The sequence below is a fragment of the Pantherophis guttatus genome, chromosome 3, assembly GCF_059756535.1.
Source record: "Pantherophis guttatus breed Tessera chromosome 3, ASM5975653v1, whole genome shotgun sequence".
In the NCBI taxonomy this organism is placed as follows: Eukaryota; Metazoa; Chordata; class Lepidosauria; order Squamata; family Colubridae; genus Pantherophis; species Pantherophis guttatus.
In genome coordinates, this window is record NC_142065.1 from 35,694,953 (window position 1) to 35,711,126 (window position 16,174).

General features: G+C 38.5%; 1 protein-coding gene across 3 annotated transcripts in view; it reads right to left on the minus strand.

Annotated features, from left to right (window-relative positions):
- Window positions 1-16,174, minus strand: part of LOC117663711 (rho GTPase-activating protein 39-like) — an 81,508-nt gene that overhangs the window by 20,208 nt on the left and 45,126 nt on the right. For all 3 annotated transcript variants that reach the window (XM_087889262.1, XM_034414111.3, XM_034414110.3), the window contains exon 2: window positions 3,444-3,842. In XM_087889262.1, the coding sequence (XP_087745388.1) occupies window positions 3,444-3,799 (356 nt within the window). In that variant the 5' untranslated portion in view covers window positions 3,800-3,842. The remainder of the gene's footprint in view (window positions 1-3,443; window positions 3,843-16,174) is intronic.

Below are 16,174 nucleotides of genomic sequence, written 5' to 3' on the forward strand. Positions count from 1 at the left end.
GGATTATATGAAACTTCCATATTAAGGCTTTCTAGTATTTTGTTTGTACTTCTATATCAGTTGTGCTTTATCAATATCTTACTATATAGTTCTGTTTATTTTCCTTTAAGCAATAGATAGGGCAGTTCCAGGCTCAATATTAAAATTGGGAAATGCAATCAGGAATACTTGCCACATGCTGCAAATATTATCAGTGCAATGACAATGGATATATTCTACTGTTTTCCTAGAAATAATGTGGAAGTAGTTTGCCACTGTTTTCTTCTGATCTGTTATTTCAACTTCCCAATCTAGTCTATAGCTTTGGAATTTCCTGATCCTGCCCATCCGAGTACTAATATTAGCTCTGACCATGCTTAGCTTTTTCAGAATGGAGGTCTAAATAAAAAGTAACATTTAAGCATTATGTGATTTTAACATGGGCTTGATATAAAATCATATATGAACATACAATACACCTAGTCACATGATATACAGGTAGTCCTTGATTTACAACCATAATTAAGCCCAACTACGGTTATAAGTTGTGGTGGTCATAAAACAGATCACTATGTGACTGCACCCAATTTTACAATCTTTTTTGAGGCAGTCATTAAATGAATGTGGTGGTAGAACTGTGGTCATTAAGCATAAATGTTCACTATAGGACAGTTTTTGCCAGAAACCAGAAGTAAATGTGGGCTGGTTGCTGAGCATCCAAAATTTGGCCACCTGATCATGGAGGGGAGGCGACATTGGAACTTTGAAACTTGTTGTAAGTTGCTTTTAGGGGGTCCATCGTAACAGTCACTAAATGACTAAATTGAGGATTAACTGTATATGCTACGAAAGGTTTTGATGAAATGTAACTACATCCTCTGTACAATTCTGTGCAGAGATCAGTTGCCAGGATTTTTTTCCATTTATGTGATATATTGGCATTCTAAAAAAATTGACTTTTGCTTTGGAAACTATTAAAAACAATCTTTTAAGAACCCAACTTTGGGATCAAGGACTGATCTTTGGCTGATTTTCAAATCACATTTTTCTCTTTCTGTGAAATACCAAAGGGAAGAGGATCAATCCTTCCTTTTCAGCAATGTGGAAATAAATTATTTTAACTTTATTATTATTTATCTCTATTTCAATCTATTTCCAGATGCAATAGAACTATAAACTTATATATTTCAAGTCAGCATGGTAATTATATATGCTTGGCAAAACTGTTCTATGCAATATTGGTCAAGAAAATCAACAACAATTATAATAGTTATTCGGCTCCTGCACTTTATCTCTGAAAATGATTTACCCTATCATTCAAGGAAGGCTAGTTCCCACATGGGAAAATATAAATTACTTTTAAGGAATACAGTGTGTCCTATAATCACATAAAGGGAATGGCAATAAAAAAGATGATTGTAAGTAAACATTATCTTTGGTCTTGGCAATGCAGCCATTTAGCTTTCTTAAATGTTCAGCCTTAGAAAAAATACAATTTCTTCATTGCAGTTGCCTTCAAGAACTTTTAATTTATTAGAAAGAGTTAGCATTGTAGATTTTAAACTATGCCTGAAATAACCAAATTAAAAAAATGTAACTATGGGTGAAAAAGTGATGATCTCATGAACATTTAGCAGGTAGTCTAATGATATCAGGAAAATAGGTTTCAAGAAAGCTTCTTTTATCTTAGTGCCCTTCAAATTGTTGGACTATATCTTCATTCCCAGTGAATGAATTCATTTCTATTTTCCTGGCATTAATATTATTAGAAACAACTAGAATTTGTAACATGACAGTACTGCAACTTTTAAAAGCTTTTGAAAATCTTATGTTAGAGCTTTCAAAGTCCTCTAAATGTTTAATTTTCAAAACATATAACAACTCTGAAAAAAATACAGGAATCAGATTTAAGATATGTCTGACACACAATGAGTACACTTTGGAAGAACCCAGCATTATGAATGAGGAGTATGAGAAATTACTAAACTGGGAAAATTACTAAGTAATTATTAACTTATGCCAGCATAAGTAAGTAAAATTACTGGGAAAGACTCAAATAAATGTTGGAAGTGTGGTAAAGCAAAGGGCATCTACCACATAGAGTGGTACTCTGAAGTAGTACAAAGATTCTGATAAAAAATGATTAGAGGGATTAATAGTATGGATATAGGAAAATTTAGTTATGTTTCTGAAATATGTTTACTGACATTAGTGAGGAAAGATAACTGTTCAATTCTTAATGATTTGAGCAAGGCTAGCTATAGTATAAGGGATGTGGTGGCTCAGTGGCTAAGACACTGAGCTTGTCGATCGAAAGTTTGGCAGTTCAGCAGTTCAAATCCCTAGTTCCACGTAATGGGGTAAGCACCCGTTACTTGTCCCAGCTTCTGCCAACCTAGCAGCTTGAAAGTAAAAAATGCAAGTAGAAAAATAGGGACAAGCATTCCGTCCGCCTTTGGCATTTAGACATGCCAGCCACATGACCATGGAGACGTCTTCCGACAGCGCTGGCTCTTCAAGCTTTGAAACGGAGATGAGCACCTCCCCCTAGAGTTGGGAACGACTAGCACATATGTGTGAGGGGAACCTTTTAGCTATAGTACAATATTGGAAAAACACAACATAGAGACATCAGTTTTACATCTTCAGTATTAAAAAGCTAAGAAAAATTGTTGTGGTAGAAAAATTAACATGAGATGTGTTAAAAATCAAGATGAGAGGATTAGGATATACCAGAAAGGTTATTTTGGTTTTGGTTTGTGAAAAAGTAATTCTACTACTGGAATCTTGGCATGTTTTTAGATCTTTTCAATATATCTGCTGACTTTTAGAATCAGAAAATCCAAAAACATTTTTTAAAAAAGAAAATACCGATGTTTCAGGCGGCAATTCTATTATGCTTCTCTGATTGGTAACGGAGACATGTAAAAGCTGGCTATAACATTCTTTTCTTGGGAAAAGGGAGTATGACTTGGGGTTTTGTTCCTATGTACTTACAATCTTATGGCAAGCAGCAACACTGAGAAGTCTGGATGATTTCAATTTGAAATAGTGTTTTAATCAAGAACTAAGAGTAAGTTATTTGCTGTAAAATTATTTTTGTCAGGTGGCAAATTTTTAAAAACCGGATACTCATTAACCCTTCCATTGATATTTCTGAGATGCTAACTGGCTTGCAGCTTGAGCCTGATATCATGGGTGGAGAAAGATTGACGGGCCCAAAGTCATCCAGCTGGCTTTCATGGTTAAATGGGACTTGAAATTATAATCTTTCACTTTCTAGCCTGCTGCTTTATCCACTAAACTTAACTGGCTCTCTACTTATCTATTTGTTTTTTACACTAAGTAGCCAAAACTATTTCTAGTATTATGTGTTTCATTTTAAAACAAGGATGTTTCTCCCTCTTCCCTATATAGCTATAAAAAAGAGAAAAACAAAATAGACAAATTTGAAAATGATTTACCTTTCAGTTTCTGGCCTCTTCTCGAGACTGATGTTGTCTTTACTGTTCTCCATGTCCTGTAGAAGAGTTATCTGGATAGGAGTATTTCGTCCCTCACTACTTGTACTGTTCCTGTGCTGTGATGTCCTGAAATCAGACTGGGAATTACGTTTCATGGCTTGGAGCTGAGCTAGTGGCACAATGTCACAACCCTGAGGCCTGTGCCACACAGTCTGCTGAGTGATGGCATTATAATAATAGAAACGATTGTTGTTTTGATCAAAGAGTTCCCACCACTGGTTTTCATCAGACTGCCGAACTCTGAGATTAGGTGGTGGATCCCAACCACACTCTCCAGTTGTCAAATTGACGTACATTCGCTCCCTAGAACGGGGCTCAATAATTTCTACCCAATCTGAGCTGAAATAAAAAGGAAATACAGTTAGTTCCAACATAGCTAGTTCCATCAAAACCACAATACTTTATCCTAACTACAGAAAAGATTGCACATAGGACCAGTGGCTACCTATTTATAAAGTCTGAGAGATCTGTACCATTCTGATGGATTATATATCAATAAGTATTTAGATTAAGTTTCTAAGATTAAAAATGCTCTAAACGTGGGTAATAAATAAAAGTTTATTTACACCAACTTTCTATTACAATATTTGAAAAGATCACAGTTCTATCCTAGGAACTGCAGCGTCATGAAACACACAGAATGTAACAGAGGAAATTCCATACTTTTTTTTGGTAGTGGCTCCCCACAAAATTTAGAAAATCTTCACCATGATGCAATCTTGTGAAGCCAATTCATAAAAGTTGCTTGCAAGGTAGAACTTCTACCATGTGGGTGTGTTTTAAAAAGCAGCAATGCTATCTATATATATATAAAAGCGAAAACTACTCACGCCATAATCACAAAATCTCCAGAACTGTAAAGCCTACAAACTTGAAATTTGCCACATATGTTCCTCTTGGCTTCTAGGTGCTTACTAAGAAAGGGTTTTATGAAATGACCATCAGAGCATTAGTATTTCCTATATTATTATTAACACTCTCTGAGGAGAGAGTGTTAAGGAGCTAAGGAGTTCTACTCCCCCTCCCCACCTGAAATCTGTTCCAAATGCAAAACACAAGCAGAGGAGTTTCACTTTCAGTTTTACTTTCACAGCAGGAAGCAGCTTTAATACAGAACACTTGACCTAAGCCAGCCAGGCTCCTTCCTGTCTCCTTCTTGCTCACACAGCAAATATTGTTTCACTTTCCAAACAGCCCTCTGATGCTAAGGAGTTCTACTCCCCTTCCCCACCTGAAAAGAAATCTATTCCAAATGCAAAACACAAGCAGAGGAGTTTCACTTTCAGTTTTACTTTCACAGCAGCAACCAGGGGATAGGGGAGCCTTCGGAGGGGCAAGGCTGAGGGAGAGAAGGGGATAGGATAGGATAGGATACGGTTCTGTGGAGCAAGACTGAGGGAGAGAAGGGGAGAGGAGAGGCCAATCGTAACTACTCATTAATTGTCAAGCTGTAAGTGTCGATTTATCAAGCCCCATCATATTGTTTCGTAGCGAAGCACGGGTATCCAACTAGTGTGTATCTGTATACATATACATATACATATATATATGTGTGTGTGTGTGTGTGTGTGTGTGTGTGTGTATGCTATTCAATTCAAGATTATACCTGCAAAACAGAAAAAAAATATTGAGTAGTGCTTTTTTACAACAAGAAGTAATGCTTCCAAATGTTGCAAAGATTTTGTAATTTTCAAGTTCAAGTATCCAATGTACAAGATTTTCTTGCATATAGATCCCCACCATTTAAATAGGATAAACTGTATATTTATTGAGGACTGGAGGACTAGTGGAAGTTATCAGTAAACGGTATTAGCGAACTGGGAAAAGGTGCAACGGTTCAGGAATTAGTGCCTGAGAAATTTTAAATGCAAAAGCATTATTCTCACAAATCTAAGCACTTTCATCTGAATGCCATTGCTTTTTCATGGGTAATTCTCAATATATTCAAAACAGGCATTTTACAATATTAACCAAGTCTTAGAAAACACAAGATTCCCTTTTGAAGTTCTGTAAACAAACATTTTTTTTAAAAAAAAATTGCTACAGAAGATACTGTCCTTCCTTCCTTCCATGTTGACCCCTGGAGAATGTCTGGACAAGTCCCCTGCATTTATTATTATTGACTATTTTATTTTTGTACATTTCTTATCCTGAAAGAGCCCAATGAAGAAAAAGTATAAGAATGATTCAACAAAACTATTATCACTACAACCATAAGAAAACATGAGAGTCGAAACAAATTTATTTCTCCAACACATGTAGTCCTTAGTTAGTGACCACAATTGGGAACTGTGAAGCAGTCATTAAGTGAAACTGCAACTGTGCTTATTATCTTACTTCAGTTTTCCTTTGCTTTATAGACTTGAGAAGATCATAAATGCAAAAGATTGGTCACAAATGTACTTTTTCATCACTCAGTTGGTATCTGAGGCAGTCGCTAAACAATGACTGCCTGTATTCTATTTTTTAAAAAGCTATACGATTTAACTTGAGAACATCTATCTGCTTTTAACACCTCTCTGTCTAGACCAACATTTTTGACCTTGGATTCTTAGATATGATTTTAAAACACATAATTAGACATAAAACTACATAATTAGATTTTATGATGAGTTTAGGAAGAAAGTTTAAGATTCACATTTCTACATGGGCTTTGACTGGGCTCCACTTAAATTGATATCCTCCAAAGTGTTTATTTTGACATGTCCACTAGTTGCCTGAATTTTGGAAACTCGTATGATTTTACTGACAAAATAACTAACTGAAGATTTTAGCATAGTTTATGGCAAAGACTCAGATGTACTAAAACATGATGTTTTGTTACACGAGTCTTACACATAAGCTGAGATCTTGGTTGGTTATGCTGGTTTGGAATGCCAGGGCAATGAATATGTAGTAAAAAAAGCAAAAAATTAACTAGAGTGTTGTACGAAGATATGTGCATTCCATCTCCAATATTTACAGACTTAAACTTTTGATCAAGCACAGCATTCTTGAAAACAGTTTTCTATATTGCCCGTGCCTCACCCAGAGTTAAGAAAGTGGTGTATTATTTTCCTTTGTTTACAATGGAAAGCATGAACCTTAAAATCAAATTATTGGACATATTATTTAAACAGAAGTAATGATCTATCCAACCCGCCTTAGTCTGCCTGAAGTTCGAACACAAAGGAAACAATTTCAGATGCTTTGGGGAGCCTGGAAGCACTGGTAATTTTTGACTCCAAAAGTAAACTTACTTACTAGACCTTTAGGTCACTCTGACCTTTAGGGCAGTCTGGAACAACAAAATATGCATCAGCAGTACTTTTCCTTTTCTTGAGGAGCATTTGCAGGCAGGAGGGTTTTCAGCTCTCCCTATGAAGCCATTTGCCCTATTTAGGACCATTCTCCCTGAATCTAATGGAAGGATAGTACCGTAACAGAATAACAGAGTTGGAAGGGACTTTGAAGGTCTTCTAGTTCAGCCTCCTGCTCAAATAGTTGCCCAATCTCTTCTTAAAAACCTCCAGTGTTGGAGCACCCACAACTTCTGGAGGCAAGTCATTCCACTGATAATTGTCCTAATTGTCGGTTAATTTCTCTCTAGTTTTAGGTTGTTTTTAGCTTAGATCTAGGATCTAGGTTTAACTTAGTTATAAGTTGGTCCTAGATTAGTGTTTGAAAAACATCCATATCAGTTAAAAACAGAATGAAGGCAGAGAATGAATGTCTAATTTTCATTCAATATCAAGCCCCTCCTGTTCTGAGGATGCAGGCAGGGAAAAAGTAAGTTTTGTAACACTCCTGCACTCTCATTTTGATGTCCCAAATCACTCTCTTCCTATTGAAGACACCTTGGGGTGGTGGGTAGAAAGGCCAATTAGGAAAAGTAGGTTTCTATGGGTACTGAAAAAAATATTGAAGATGGGGTGCATACAATAGATAAGTCTCCTGTTTCCTAGCATCTGGATGATTCTAGCAAATCAGATGTTCTACTTTGATTGTCCTATTCCACTTTGAATTTTTCTTCCTTCCAATAAAGACAGGAGATGTGAAGATTGTAAGACACCAATGAGTTTCTGTGTTGTTTTTCTGTAGCTGACAATAACTGACGACTACTTCCAGTTACATAGTTGATTACTGAAGAAGCTATAGGACTCATCAGAAAAGACCCTGATGTTGGGAATGACTGAAGGCAAAAGGAGAAGGGGACAGCAGAGAATGAGATGGTTAGACACTATCATCAATGCAGTGGGCATGAATTTGGGCAGATTCTGGGAGACAGTGGAGAACAGGGGTCCTGGCATGCTGTGGTTCATGGAATCGGGAAGAGTCAGACACATGACTTAGTGACTGAACAATAACAATCCACTGAAGAAGCTGATGTGAAAGAAAGAGGAAATACAGAACAGCTTTTCATCAGCTGTTTGCCTTAGTTCTTCTTGCTGTCTATCTAGGGATAGACAGCACTGAATAATTATGTACCTCCTCAAAGGTATCTGGAGTGCCTTGCTGAAATGGGTCATCTTGCACACAGGTCTTTAAACTGGTCAAGTAAAGCTAGTTCATTCCAGCTAACATTTCTCTCTAAAGTAATGTTGAAGCAAGCAGCTATAAATGCCTATACAGTATTTTGCAATTTATCTTGTTGCTTTTCTGGCAGAGTCTAAAAAAGGCAGATCTCAGTTTAAGTAGAAAATAGATTTAATTGTCCAGAGCAGGGTTAATAGAGTCAATAATAGAAATAGACCATTTTGCAACTCCATCTTTCAAGAGTCCACAATTAAATCTCATTTCCTATATCTTCTGGGTGATTGAGTGAAATGGATAATCTGAGTAGCTGCAGGCCACCTGATTCTTATGCTGAAACAACATACTTTCAATCCATTCAGCATTGAGTTGCATAGCAAGAGGTTAGTTCACTATGACCAGAGGCCATAACTTTGAAGCAAGGTTGTTTTGTAGTAGAGGGAGTAAAGCTTAGTTAAAATTATTGCTTTCTAATAGCAGTCAGGATTGGAAATTATTAAACTCGGAAACAACTTCTGATTAGCAAAGTTTAATTCAGAAACAAGTTCTGATTAGGGTTAGGGTAGTCCTGATGGTGCACTGATTAAAATGCAGTATTGCAGGCAAACTCTGCCCATAGCCTGGAGTTTGATCATGATGGGACTCATGGATAACTCAGCCTTCCATCATTCCAAGGTTGGTAAAATGAGGATCCAGACTGTTGGGGGCAATAAGCAAATAATACTTACATTGCACTGCCCAGAAAGTGCTGTAAAGCACTATGGGGATGGTATGTAAGTCTAAATGCTATTACTATTGGTACAGTAGTGGCCAAAATTATGGAAACCTTTCGGGAAAAGTCTATTTTCTAAAACTAATAACACTTTTTTTTTTTTTTGGAGTAGCACCATAAAATTATATATCAATGGAAAGATAATTTAATCAAGAATGTAATTCAATAACTTTTATGAAGGATTTGCTATTAGAATAGCAGTTACAGTATAAAGAAGAAAAGTGAAACACTTAGAAAAATGAGATATACAAAAATTATCACGTCAGTTAATACTTAGTTGGGTAACCTTTAGCATGAATTATGGCCTTACAACGTCTTCCCATGGAGTGAATCAAGTATTTTAATTCTACAGCTGTTATAATGTGAAACCAAGATTGAATGATTGCTTCTATTAACTGGGTTTTATTGATGGGTCGCTTCTGACTAACAAGTTTCTTTTGTTGGCTCCATAGATTTTCAATTGGGTCAAGGTCTGGGCTATTCTCAGGCTATTCCAGCAGTGGAATATGATTATCTTGAAACTCCAAAAAAAACCTAGTGTTATTAGCCATCAAACCTCAAAAATACACTTTGCCCAAAAGGTTTCCACAATTTTGGCCACTACTGTATTAAGGTAAAGGTAAAGGTTCCCCTCGCACATATGTGCTACTCATTCCCGACTCTAGGGGGCGGTGCTCATTTCCGTTTCAAAGCCGAAGAGCCAGAGCTGTCCAAAGGAAAATGTATTAGGAAGAAGGTTAAAGTAACAAGACAAAAAATCCACTGAGTACTGTACTTTCAAATGGAATATTTATATATTTCCAAATTAGAATGGGAAGAGTACATTCAAATGTAAGAATGTTCATCACTGATTTAAAAAACATCTTTTCGTTCACTCTTCTAACCTACATATTTCCCTCATATAATAGCTCATTTGCAAAAACATTATATATCTTTGTTTTTTTAAAAAAAGATTTTTAAAGCCAAAATAAAAAACTTGTGTTCAGGAGAAATTTCCTTTCATTTTTCCGAAAATTCATCAATATGGAATAAACACGGTATCATGCAATAAATAAGCTAGAATACTTTCTACTTCGTAAATAATATAAACAATTTTGTTATACATTCATAAATACACCACACCTTGGGATGTGTGTCTCTATTTTTGAAACTTATATAAGCCAGGAGTCCTGATTGGATAATACACTTAAGTTATTAAGCACTGGCTGACTTGTATCCATTTGTAGCCCTGAAGTATTGTATAAGCCTTGATGCAAAAGAGTGATACTTATCCACTGGGAGGCTGATGATTACTAGAGTCAATTCAAATGGGTCACCTCAGGCATTTTATCAATCTCAATGAACTCCAGGACTACTTTAGGAGTTCCCCTGCAGCCCATGATGTGATTCATTTCAGAACCTTGTTGACTTTTGCAAAGGGAGGTGACAAATTTTTTTTGACAAAATTGCTTCTGAGTGAACCCTTTTGTGGAAGATTGTTAAGTGACAGGGTAGAAGTTACAAAGAGCTCTGGAAGAAACTTATTACTAAACCCTTTTTAGTAAGAACTGAGGCGGGGGATGGGGATAGAAACTGCATTGATTGCTCTTATAAATGACCACATTTCACATCTGTCTTATGCCTAGTATCTCTAACAGATTATACTGTAACTACTAATGCAGCATACAATGACAAACAGCATGTACAAATGCTTTTATGTACTTGTATGTATTTATAGCAAGCATCTTTCCATTGTTCACTTGGAAGATGATGGTACAAGAAAGAGTGAAGTAATCAATAATTTTGATTCCCCCTTTGCTTTAGTCTTCCCCAAAGGGTAGCAAAAGTAGCTTTGCTTGAATAGCCAATTCCACAACTCCTAATGAAACATCTGATAAAAGTTATGGCCATGGATTGCCTTTACCCAGTTCTGGCTGGTGTGCCAGTTGCAGCTGTTCTCAGAACAGAAGGCACTGACAACAATTATTCGTCTCTGTCATTTTGTGATGGCACTACTGTAATATATTTTACACAAATCTATATACTCTTGAAAACCACCCAGAAACTACAGTGGGTACAGAATGTAGCTGAACACATACATTTTCACTTTTATCCGAGATGTCGCTGTTTTGAGATTTGGAGGGACTGATTAGTCAAAGAGAGATTATGGAAGGATGGAAAGGGCGCTGATTATCACTACTATCAAAAGCTGGATTGTTGACTACAGATAGTCCTTGATTTGCAACTGTTTGAAGTTATGAAAGACCTCCCTGGGGTGCTTACAGTTCGTTCTGAAGTTTCTGTGGCTGAGCATCCCCCCCCCCCCCAGTGACATGAGCCCTTGTCAGATAGCTGATAAGTTATAGGCATTTACAGTGTCCTCAGTCATGAGACTGTTTTATTACCATTTGGTATTTATTGCTATTGCTATTGTTCTATTCATTAGTTTTTGTAAACTTTTAAAATTTTATTGATTGAAGCAGTCCTTCCCTCTTAGAAAACACACCAGTGATTCTGTGGTTCCATAATAAACTGTAATAGAACATGGTATCTCTTCCCAGTACACAGAACTTTGCTACTATGCTAAGCAGTTGCCCTTTAAGGTAACATTTATGCAACTCTCCAAACAGCATCACCTTTCTTACAGCTGTGCAAAGCATTCAGAACAGGTATTTGATGTTACATAGGAAGGCAAACAAAGCACATCATCTTGAATTGTTAAAGCAGTCATGTCTTTGCACAATTGTTTTAAATGTTTCACAAATATATACAAAGAGAAGTATTTCATTTGTGCTTTTACACATTGTGAAAAAAATTGTATTCTTATCAATGTTAGCAACTTTCAAACTTCTTGAGAGGTTACATACTCTCTTCAGATTTTTCAGCCCGGTTGGATAAATAAAATTTAGGGTTGAGAACCAGGGGTGAAATCTACTTACCTTACTTGCCCAAAGTAAGGAAACGCTCACATGTGTACGTGTCATATGCACATGCAGACCTTCTGCGCCTGCGCAGAAGGTAAAAAACACATTACTTCCTGGTTAAAACCAGGAAATAATGACACCTGGGTGGGTGGGCAGAGCTTTGCTCTGCCATCGCTACCGGATCGCCGAACCCCCGGCCAAAATCACTACTGGACCAGGCTATCCGGCCCAATCCGGGAGCATTTCACCCCTGCAGAGAACCCTATTCTACCCCATTACTGTATTTTTCTCTTGCAATGCTCCCCTTTTAGAAAATGAATTGGGAACAACTAGTTACTTTCAAGCTGTTTAAGGCCAGTCTTCAAACTATTCCTGTTTCTACCTGTCCCAGATAGATGGAATATTCTTTGGGGGGGGAGGACCAAAGGAGTCTAGGTCAGAGATTATTTACAAATCTAACTGTATATTGTAATTTAGTAAATGCAATTAGATTATATGGTTGAAAAACATCCTGCATATCACTTCAAAGTCTGAAGAGAGGCAAAGTACTGCTAAGTACTAGGATGAAACTAGACATATAAAAATTCGAAATTGTTTAATTTAGGAAATCATCTGTTATACTTACTTGCAATTCTAAAACATTTGCAGTAAAAGGAATTCAGGACTAACTTTGAAAAGTAAACTTAAACAGAAAAGTAAAAGTAAACAGAAAAAAACAAGGGCAGAAAACTTGTTTTCCTCCAGAAATTCCGGCCCACAAATTCCTTGTAACTACTCAATCTGGCAGTCAGTTTGTCTAAAAACGTAAGCCTAACCTGTAAAGCATTAGGTTGCATGCTGCATGTTTCACTTTTTCCCAAGAATTTTTATTGAAATTTATTATAATATAAATCACTAATGAAAATAATGATCAGAAAAAGAGGAAAGGGGGTTCAAGATAAAAAGAAAAAGAAATGGTCTTCCAACTACACTCAGTGCAGTAAAATACTAATTAGAACCTCAATTTTTTACATTAGATTTCTAGTAACTGCAAGCCATTTCTATAACTACAAAATTATCCAATCCTAAACTAAAATCAGTTTCATTTTTTACATTCTATTTGGAGCATAAAGTCCAGAAATGATTTCTAAATGGAAACAAAATTGGATAAATTCTTCTCTTTGTTTAAAACAGTTTGCTTTGTCATCTCTACCAAATCCACTAGTTTTTCCATCCATTCTTCCATTGTGGGAATTATATATCTTTCCATCCGCACATACTGAATTTTCAACACTGTCAGTATGTATAACAATGACCCAGGTTTTCTTTCAAGCTTTTTGATCAACAACCCAACAGTTTCTAGTTTCAATTTTAAATTCATTTTAAATGTTCAGAGTATTTCTTAAAGATTACCATTTTTATGAAGGTTTTCTTTCAAGTTATAATTCATTATCAGCAAAATAAAATCTTTCTTTTCTTCAGAATATCTGTTGAACAGCAGAAACATTTCTTTTTCTCAAAATCTTTAGATATTTATTTCAGGACAGCTGGATCCATGTGGTCAATCTTTAATTCAATTTTGAAATGAAGATCCAGAAATTGTTCTTTTATGGCTTGAGGTCTTACCTGAAGCGCTTCTTTTTTTAGTTTCATTAGGAAAATTTTGTTTATATCACCTTCATAATGAACATTCTTACTACCCATTCAATATTTCAAAGAATCAACTTTGTCACTGTGGAACATTCCCAATGGTTTGATAAGTTTTTGCACTTGGTTACATCTCTAGTGTAACAATCTTTATTCTTATTGCTTTGATTGCTTGAAATATTTTTTTGAGCATTCCTACAAAATGCTTCCCAAGAGGTCTAGTTGGCTTGGCTCCCTCCTTTGGACAGTTCTGGTTTGATGTTCATCGTTTGTTCTAAAATTTAATAAAGTCAGAGGTGGCTTTCCCACTATTTTGTGATTGTGGTCCTCTGTAGACCTCTGTGGTCAAAGAGCAAATCTTTTAAATAACATGCACGTCTGAAGTTGTATCTTAGCAAATCAGATTCAGTTAAAATCTGAAGACTTCACTCTCTCACAAGCTCCTTAGAGTCAAGATTTATAAATTCCATTATCAAATGAGCATGGCAGAAAAAAGGCAAAATTATGCCGCCAAATTTTAAGTCCTTATGTTTCTCAAAAACAGGGTAAGGACTGAAAAAGTTCCAAGCTTTCTTATTTTCACTCAGCATGGCACTTCCTCTCCTTGTTGTCTAGCACTAACAATGTTTCTCTGCCTCTCACTGATGCAGGAGTGGCAGAATCTAGGAGCTGAATTAAAAGAGGGATCAGCCTAGAATCGCTATGGAGCCATACAAGGACTAAGGCCAACTCTCCTTGAATTCTACGGATCCTGATCTAATTTCAAATAGGTGCTAAACATTAACTGAGAAGGGGCGTTGGTCTTACCTGATACACTCCTTCTTGTTGGGGTGGAGATAGCATCCAGGAATGGGTTAACTCCGTCTGTCAGCTAATTGGACTGAGTCTGCAAGTTGTGATGACATGCCTCCTCTGCTTGCATCCCAAGCTTTTTGATGAAGGCGTTGATGCAGATTGACGTGCTATGCTGTAGTCGTATCCCCTCATGGACCCAGGACCGGAGGCCAATCCGGCTGGGACTGGATGCTATCTCCACCCCAACGAGAAGGAGCGTATCAGGTAAGACCAAAGCCCCTTCTCCATAATGGTAGAGGTAGCATCCAGGAATGGGACATACCAAAACTGGCTGTCCTATGGGTGGGCTGCAGTCCGGTCTGAAGTCCCCTGCTCTGTGTGGACATTCTGAAGTACTCGCCTGCCAAAGGCCGCCTCAGCCGAGGCGTAAGTGTCCAGCTTATAGTGGCGGATAAAAGGGGATGGAGAGAACCAGGTAGCCACTCGACAGACCTCCTCTATAGAGGCCTGCGTCCCCCATGCCGCAGTTGTGGCCGTGCTTCTGGTAGAAGCAGAACGGCAAGGCCTGGATCTCATAGGCCTTGGCGATACACACACTAATCCACTGTCCCAAGGTTGAGGGGATGACCCTGTTGCCCAGCATGGCAGGCTGGAAAGAGACAAACAGGGATTCTGTCCTCTGTAGGGAGGAAGTTCTTTTGATGTGTATGTGGAAGGTCCTCCTCACATCCAAACAGTGGTGGGTTCCTCCTGGTTTGGTCCGGTTCGGCCGAGCCGGTAGCAGTGATGATATGATGTCACCGAACCGGTTCTCCCCCCCGGCCCTCCCACCCCCGCACCCACGTTATTCTTACCTTTTATTTGGTCCCACCCCCAATCTATTGCTGCCTCCTGAGTCCCAGCTGCTGACTAGAGGGAAAAAAACTGTTTAAACTCTTGCAGTGGGGCTTCCAAGGGCCGTCCTACAGCTGATCAGTGTTAAAAGCAAACAAATGAGTCAGATCGTAAGTGCGAGGACTTGGTCGTAACTGCGAGGACCTTCCAGAAATGACTGACCAGCTAGCCACGCCCACCTAGTCACATGACCTCCAAGCCACACCCACAAAATAAGCCACGCCCACAGAACCGGTAGTAAAAAAATTTAGAACCCACCCCTGCATCCAAGGTATGCCACCTATGTTCCAAGTGGTGGACTGGCTTAGGACAGAAGTTCGGCAGCACCAGTGGGTGAGCCCTGTGGAACCAAGTGTTCACCTTGGGGACAAAGAAGGGGATCCAGCTGCAAAACCACCCTGTCAGAGTGGAACACACAAAGGTCCTGCCTTACCGATAGAGCCACCAGTTCTGAGACCCGCCTGGCCAATGTAATGGCCACCAGAAATGCCACCTTACACAAGGAATCGCAGGCTGGCCTCTCTCAAAGGCTCTAAGGGGCCCCCGGTAAGGGAGTTCAAGACCTTGGCCAGATCCCATGTCAGGTACCTGTGCACCACCAGTGGCCTCAGGTTGGTCGCTCCCCTGAGGAATCGATGGACCATGGGGTGCTGGGCGAGAGAGTCCACAGCTCCACATGCCAAAACTGAGGACAGGGCCGCCACCTGCCTCCTGATGGTATTTGGGGATAGCCCATTATCTAGTCCTTCCTGGAGAAATTTCAGGATCTAGGCTATGGAAACGTCCGTAGGGACCAATTTCACTTTGGCACACCACCCACAAAAGGCCTTCCATGTGGCATTATATATTCGATTAGTCGAGGGTCTCCGAGAGGCCTGAATTGTCTTGATAACCCTGGAGGAAAAGTTGTTCCCACTCAGAACGCTCCACTAAATTGCCAGGTGGTAAATTGGAACTACAGTGGCTCCGGGTGGACCAATGCCCCCTGGCTGAGGGAGATCCTGTTCTGAGGGATCCTCTAGGGCTGAGCCACTGACAGGTTTACCAGGTCTGCAACCAAGGCCTTCTGGGCCAGTGGAGTGCCAGGAACAGAAGTTCTGCTTCCTCCTCCAGAAGCTTCCTGATGACCCACGGAATAAGCGGAAGAGGAAGGGAGGTGTACAGCAACC